The sequence below is a fragment of the Palaemon carinicauda genome, chromosome 9, assembly GCF_036898095.1.
Source record: "Palaemon carinicauda isolate YSFRI2023 chromosome 9, ASM3689809v2, whole genome shotgun sequence".
Lineage (NCBI taxonomy): Eukaryota > Metazoa > Arthropoda > Malacostraca > Decapoda > Palaemonidae > Palaemon > Palaemon carinicauda.
In genome coordinates this window covers 5,940,224-5,948,039 of record NC_090733.1, presented here as the reverse complement: position 1 = coordinate 5,948,039, position 7,816 = coordinate 5,940,224, and the positions used below count along the sequence as shown (strand labels likewise).

The 7,816-nt window shown below is 38.0% G+C and overlaps 1 protein-coding gene across 1 annotated transcript; it reads left to right on the top strand.

The window, feature by feature from the left end:
• The first annotated feature begins 676 nt into the window (after positions 1–676).
• Positions 677–7,225, top strand: LOC137646246 (uncharacterized). Its single transcript, XM_068379366.1, has 3 exons — positions 677–1,499; positions 6,908–7,025; positions 7,162–7,225. The coding sequence occupies exons 1-3, from the start codon at positions 677–679 to the stop codon at positions 7,223–7,225; spliced, it is 1,005 nt and encodes a 334-aa protein (XP_068235467.1).
• Positions 7,226–7,816: the final 591 nt, after the last annotated feature.

The following is a 7,816-nucleotide window of genomic DNA, read 5'->3' as shown; positions in this document are numbered from 1 at the left end:
TTATGTGTATTACCCTTTAGGGACAAAAGAATTGGATTCAGTATCCATTCGCCTGATCGACCAAGAAGGAAGGGAGATACACTTTCGTGAGGATACCAGCACAATCTGCATCCTTCATATTAGACCAAAGCAGAAAATTATATAAAAGCTGCAACATCCCACACCAAACGTTTATTAAAGAGTGTGTCACCATGAGAGTAGCCTTTCTTTCCCCGTCTCCTGAGGAGTTTAGTATCATATTCGCTAGTCCCCCCATAAAACTCTTGCGTGGAGGGACTTTAGGGGATATTGAGGTTTTTAGAGCACCAAGACGTTCCCAGCAAGGGAGTGGCCTTTTCAGTCTATTAGCTGGGCTCGCTAAAAGGGTTGCACCCTTTGTGACAAAGGCGGTCCTGCCCTCGGCCCTTGAATTTGGGCAAAATGTCATGGGAGATTTACAACAGGGGACAAGAGATTTTAAATCAAGCCTTAAACAGAGGGGGTTGGAGGCGCTAAAATCAACAGGACGACTTATTGTTACTGGCAAAGGGAAGAAAAGGAAAAATGTCAAAAGAAATGGGAAGAAAAGAGTAAATAAAAAGAAAATCTCATCACGTAGGAATATAGGATATAAAGACGTGTTTAGTGCAATGTGATTTAGTTCTGGTAAATAGGCGTTAGTGTGAAGTCATTCAATATGGCATCGGCGGCACCGAGAATTGCGGGTCTCGTAGGGAGCGAACTCCCCACCACAAAATACACCGCAGGGGTGGTGGATGCTTTTCCCAGACCTAATCGTTTACGAGTGGTGGAAGCTTCCGTGGTTGATCGGCAAACGAGTTTTATTCTACCAACAAATCTTACACCGGGGGGAGCAATAACTGATCGTTATCTCGAATTTCGTATCAATGGCATAGAAGGAACACTAATTGATTTAGCCAGTTTGAGTATTGAACTACATTTAAAAGTCACGGCCCCCGATGGGAGCATGTTGGGGGATGATGTAAATGTTGTATTTGTCAATGGTTTGGCAAATACAATCTTCAAGTCGAGCCAGGTTTATATCGGCGAAAGGCTCGTAGAATCAAATCCCTATTTCAATTACTGGTCTTTCATAAAGTTATTAGCTACAGCAAAGTCTCACACTGTCAAAACAGTCGGACGGCTCGGATATGTTTTCCAAGATTACAAGGGAACATCAATTTCAAACGTTTTACCAGACGATTATTTTACAAAATTGAACAAAATGGAAAAGGAGTGGCTTGATAAAGGTAAAAGAGAAGGATTGCATCTTATTCATCCACTTATGCTCGATGTGGCTTCAGTAGATGAATATTTGATGGATAATATCGACATTCGTATCAAGTTGGAATTAGCCCCAAATGCGTGGTTCCTTAATTCCACCGCACAGGCCGAAGAATTTCGATTTCATCTAGAAGAAGCCAGGCTCCATATTGATAAAATCATCCCACGCCCCCCGGCTCTACTCGCCCTTCATCAGGCGTTTTCAAATCCCAACAGTACGGTGGAAACTGTCTTTAATAAAACACTTTACAGGACATACGCGCTAGCCCCTAATCAAACGCAGGCAACGTTGGATTTACCTTTTAATAAGGTTATACCAGAAAAGTTATACCTCAATATTGTTAATATGGAAAGTTTCAATGGTGTTCTGAAAAGGAATCCCAATTATTTTGATCATAATAACCTTAAGCACATAGGGGTCACACTGAATGGTTCCACTTTGTACGACATAAACAGTCAATTCCCCGAAAATTTTTCTCATCTTTACTACGAGACATTAAAATCTCTAGGCTTAACTTATGACCACCTAATTCATTATGATTGCTACAGCCATGGTCGGGCAGTCATCGCGTTTAATTTCAAACCTGGAATGGCGTTGATGGATACGCTCGAAGTAGAGAAAAATGGGGATTTGAGAATCCATTTAACATTTGATAGGCAAGTCAACGAGAATAGAATTATTTTATTGTTTGGAGAAACCCAGGGAGTGATAACCACCGATCAAACCCGAAATGTATATTGCGATGTCAGGGTGTAATCAAATAAAAGTTTTCCTACCGCTTTTAAGCGGGCAAATGTTAGGGTCAGATTTTTTTTCCCACTAAGTGCTATGTCTTTATTCACGAAATGTTATTTTACATGTATGCTTCGTATAATAAAAGAAACTAAGTTGTAATACGTTTTTTATTACCCATATATACCAATGTAAGTGATTATTACCCATATATGTTAATGTAAGCGAAAGGCCTTAAAACAAATGGACAGAGAGAGAGAGAGAGAGAGAGAGAGAGAGAGAGAGAGAGAGAGAGGAGAGAGAGAGAGAGAGAGAGAGAGATAACGGTGGAGGAGGCGTGTAAACTCGATCGCCTCACGTTGGAACACATCTATAGGCTTAAATTGAAAGGATGACACTATCTATAGGGTCCAGATAGAGAACTCCATGCCTGTCGGTGACCACAAACACAGAAAATGCCCCCCTAGGGGTCGGGGAAGGGAGGGAGGGGAGGATGACACTATCTATAGGGTCCAGATAGAGAACTTGATGCCTGGTGGTGTCCATACACACAGGAAACGCCCCCCCCCCCTCTCAATTGCCTCACGTTGGTACACAAGTGTGTGTGTGTGTGTGTGTCTGTCACTATCTGGGGGCATGGGTCATCCAGATAGAGAATTCCATGCCTGTCGGTGACCACAAACACAGAAAACAACCCCATAGGGGTCGGGGAAGGGAGGGAGGGGGAAAGAAGGGTGTGTCATTCAAGATAGACAACTCTAAGCCTGCCGGTGACCCTAGACACAGAAAACGCCCCCCTGTGTGTGTGGGGGGGGGGGGGGGGTTTGGTAGTAGCTTGGGGGAAGGGGGGGGGGGGGTTTGTTTGTAAACATAACCTTACGTTTAAATCCCCAAACAGACTGAGCAATCCTGACAATGGCCTCAAAAAGTGAGTAATCCTGACAATGGCCCCCAAAAAGGGGAAGGGAAGGGGTTGTTTGTAAACAAAACCTTACGTAAAAAATCCCCAAACGGACTAAGCAATCCTGACAAAGTGAGCAATTCTGATATTAGCCCCATAAAGTGAGCAATCCTGACTGAGCAATCCTGACAAGCTGAGCAATCCTGACATTACCCACAAAAAGTGAGCAATCCTGACTGAGCAATCCTGACATTAGCCCCAAAAAGTGAGCAGCTGAGGCATGTTTCCTACTACTTATATATATATATATATATATATATATATATATATATATATATATATATATATAATATATATATATATATATATATATATATATATATATATATATATATATATATATATATATATATATATATATATATATATATATATATATATATATATATACATGTTTGTATGTATGTGCGTGTGTGTGGTGTAGACGTAATTGTTGAAACCAATATGAAGATGTTCTTATGAAATTGTTGCTGTATATGAGGGACTGCTTTTGTAAATGAAGAGATTCAAGACAAAATATTTACATATTAATAGACCTTACGGTACACAGGTAGGCATACAGTAAGTAAGAATGTTGACCCAGATATATTTCAATTGTAAAGGATAAAAAGATACGCATATGTACGTGTAAAAACATGTATGAAAAAGTCTTCCAAATTTTAAAAGAATTAAAAGCAAGCTCTGGTGATCTCAGGTATCAAAGCGTTTTCCTGTCGGTATCCGGGAAGTTTTTCATACTACCGAGGGATAAAAGTTTTGATAAGAAAAGGAATAATGCCAAGTGAAAAAAGAAAAAAAAACACAGTGGTGCATATCTCATACTCTTCCTGAATGCCTAAACATTATACATCTCACAATCTACTCTTTATTTGTGGTTAAAAGAAAAGATAGAATTCAAATGAGAGATTTTTGCTTTCGTTCTGTGATGTCATTACGCCCGAAGGGAAAGGGAAACCGGGTTAAGAACGAGGAGAAAAATCTTCTACGTACAAAGCTTTTATTCTGTAAAGCAGCTGTAGCATCTCATGGAATATATTTTACTGAAAGAATAAAAGGGGGAAGGATGTAAGAAGTCTGTCGGTGCTAAATGTGGTAATGGGGATGGAGGGAGGGGGATTTGGGGCTGGTCCAAAAGAACCCTTGAGCTTTACCGAGGAGGTCTCGATGAACGGGGAAACTGAGAGACGCCGAGAATGGTCTCACTTTGTGGAGGAAAAAAGAAATGTAGGGACGTTTTCCCATCGGTATATCATACACCGCCCCCCGCCTCTCTCTCTCTCTCTCTCTTCTCTCTCCTCTCTCTCTCTCTCTCTCTCTCTCTCTCTCTCTCTCTCTCTCTCTCTCTCTCTCTACTTTGCCGACAAGGATTAAGTACATAGCATAGAAAAAGTCGTGCCTTGAGATTTCTCTAGTGGATTTATGAACTACTTTCCCATTTACCTAAATATGATGTGGAAGTTGGGCATATTCGTTACAAGTAGAACTTGAAACTACTCTATTGGACAAGCAGTAAATGAGTAATAAGAGGAATCAGTATCTTTATATGTATATATATATATATATATATATATATATATATATATATATATATATATATATATATATATATATATATATATATATATATATATATATATATATATATATGTATATATATATATATATATATATATATATATATATATATATATATATTATATATATATATATATATATATATATATACACACACACATATATATATATATATATATATATATATATATATATATATATATATATATATATATATATACCTATGCATGCATATATATGTATATGTAGCATATAATATATGTAATATATATATATATATATATATATATATATATATATATATATATATATATATATATATATATATATATATATATATATATATATATATATATATATATATATATATATATATATATATATATATATATATATATATATATATATATATATATATATATATATATATATATATATATATATATATATATATATATATATATATATATATATATATATATATATATATATATATATATATATATATATATATATATATATATATATATATATATATATATATATATATATATATATATATATATATATGTGTGTGTGTGTGTATATATGTATATGTATATATACATATATATAACATTGCTAAAGTAGCAGAAATAAAGAAAGCATTAAAAGGCATCAAAATAAGCAAAGTAGCAGGAGAAGATGGCTGTTATGTATATGTTGAAATTTTTTACATTGTATTATAAAATTTGTGAAAAAAATTTTATTTTTTATGTATGTTGCTGTAAAAATAAAACAATTTATGACTGAAATATTGTTGTGTTCTGGAAAGAGAGTTTTAGATACTCCTTCGACGGTAGTAAGGAAATTCTGTAGTGAGTTTCTGGGGCACCCTCATGTTATATAATGCTAGTCCTGGGTGCGTCTTGTCTGCCCGGAACATTTGGGAGTTAAGAAATTCATCTGTTAAACATCAGAAGCTGTGTTTCGACATATCAACTTTTTATAACTGAAACTACGCAATCTCATCTGTCCCTTGCTGCAGAGAAGTTTGTGAAGTCAACTCGAGGCCTGCTTCTTCGTAAGAACTCGCGTATTTTGTAATTTAGTTTGGTGTTCTTTGAGTATTTGGTGGATCTTATAATACCATAAATATGTTGAATCTTAAATATAGTTTAAATCTATGTATACTGGCTATCATTTCCATTTGCTGTTAAGGTTTTGTTATTGTTTGATCAAATTCTTTAGTTGATTTGCATAATCTACGTGTTATATAATAATTGAATGTAACAGAATTGGGGACCTATTTTCGGGATCTGAATTGTTATATTATTTGTAGTTCAAAGATTACTCGTTAAGTAAACTTTTGTTAATTATATAAAATAGTCAACAGGCCTATGAGTTTTTTGAAAAATTGTGTAAGGATAAATCAATTAAGAAGTTAAGTGATCTTAAGAAATCTAGCTTAGTGAGTTTAGACACACACCTTAAGCTTAATAATAAAAATTATATGAAGAAAGAGGATATTAAACATGTGTTAGGTCCACATTTGGTTGAAGACGATGTGATACCTCAGGATGTGATAGATACATGGATAGGGAAACAATATATTCTAATTCACCAGCTGTAGAAATTGGGAGATTTAGGTAGAAGCTTGTTTAAGAGAAAAAAAGATAGAAGCTCAGGCTGAGAGTGAGAAATTAAATTTAGAAGTCAAGTTAAGGCATGAACAATTAGAAATCAAGTTAAAATGTAAACAATTAGAAGCTGAATGTGCGAGAAGAGAAGTCATCTGGCAGGAGATAAGCAGGTATTAGACGATCAATGAAGACCCAATCTTCTTTGCTATGAATGTTTAGTCAGAATGCTTTCGGATTACGTCGGATCAAAAGGTAAAGGGCCCGTGTTAGGGGGCGTTAGCGGTGGCTTGCTTGTGTCGTTGCATAGGAAGTCGTGCGTTACTGAGTGCACGTCTGTCGGTATGTGATGCTTCGCTGGGGGCTTATAAGTCTGGCGGCATGGAGTAAATTTTCCCACAACGTGATATATGCACTGGAGATCGTCGGAGGAAGTTGCAGAAGGAAAAAAAATTGGCAGGGGTGACCAACGGGTCACCATACTCCATTTTAGCTGCCGAGACATCCAGGGCGTCTTTAGCAGTGGTCCTTAGTCCCAGTGGGACCCAGGGAAGCTGAGTAAACCAGATGAAGTCCTTGCAGCTGCTTTGAGGGTGCAATGAAAACATTCAATCATTCCATTGGCAGCGGGTTTGTAGGCAGTTGTCTGATGTAGGGTGATGCCCAGTATATTTGCTAATGATATCCACAATTGAGAGGTGAAAGTGGTACCCCTGTCAGAAGTAATATGCTCAGGGATACCAAATCTTACAATCCATCCTGAGAGTGAAGCATATGGACATGAGGCGGAAGTTGCAGTTTCCATGGGAATGGCTTCAGTCCAACGAGTTGAGCGGTCGATGATGGTAAACAGGTAACGATGTCCTTGTGATGTGGGTAGGGGGCCTACAACATCGAGGTGAATGTGGACGAAACGATGCTGAGGTTGTGGAAAGGTGCCTACTCCTGAATCCGTATGTTAATGTACTTTGGAAGTTTGGCATCCTTAGAATTGCTGTGTCAAATGAACTTCGTCTTCAGCAGCTGTGCAGTAGAACGGAGCGAGGGATGTGAAAGGACGTGTATTAAATCAAACACCTGTCGGCACATATGAGCAGGAATCCCAGGTCGGGGTCTTCCAGTACTGACGTCACAGAGGAGGGCGGTGTTGGAGTTTTCAAGGGGGACGTCTTCCCAACGAAGGGATGTGAAGGATGTCGTACAAGCTTGATACTCTGGATCCTGTTGTTGGGCTTCAGCCAAAGCGTTGTAATCCAATCCCAGTTGAACGGTGGCCAACGTGTTTCTTGACAGGGCATCGGCAACGGGATTCATTTTTCCAGTGACGTGTTGAAGGGTTCAATTGTATTCAGCCACAGCGGAGAGGTGTCGGCGTTGACGGGTTGACCAGGCATCAAACTGTCGAGTGAAGGTGTGCACCAGAGGCATGTGGTCTGTGTGAATGACGAAGGGCGTACCTTCTACGAAATGGCAAAATTAACGGACAGCCATGTGCACCGCCAGCAATTCGCGATCGAAGGTAGAATTACCCGATTCTGCCTTGGGCAGTTTTCTGCTGAAGAAGGCCAATGGGTGGGGCGAGCCATTGACCACCTGTTCGAGTACTGCACTAATAGCGGAGTCCCTGGCATCGGGGGTGAGAAG

Excerpts from the sequence above, each read along its gene's own strand:
- LOC137646246 (XM_068379366.1), top strand. The coding sequence starts at position 677 with ATGGCATCGGCGGCACCGAGAATTGCGGGTCTCGTAGGGAGCGAACTC. Across the intron at positions 1,500-6,907 it reads GGCGTTTTCAAATCCCAACA|GGATACCAAATCTTACAATC; the intron begins GTACGGTGGAAA and ends TAATATGCTCAG. Across the intron at positions 7,026-7,161 it reads CGGTCGATGATGGTAAACAG|AATTGCTGTGTCAAATGAAC; the intron begins GTAACGATGTCC and ends TGGCATCCTTAG.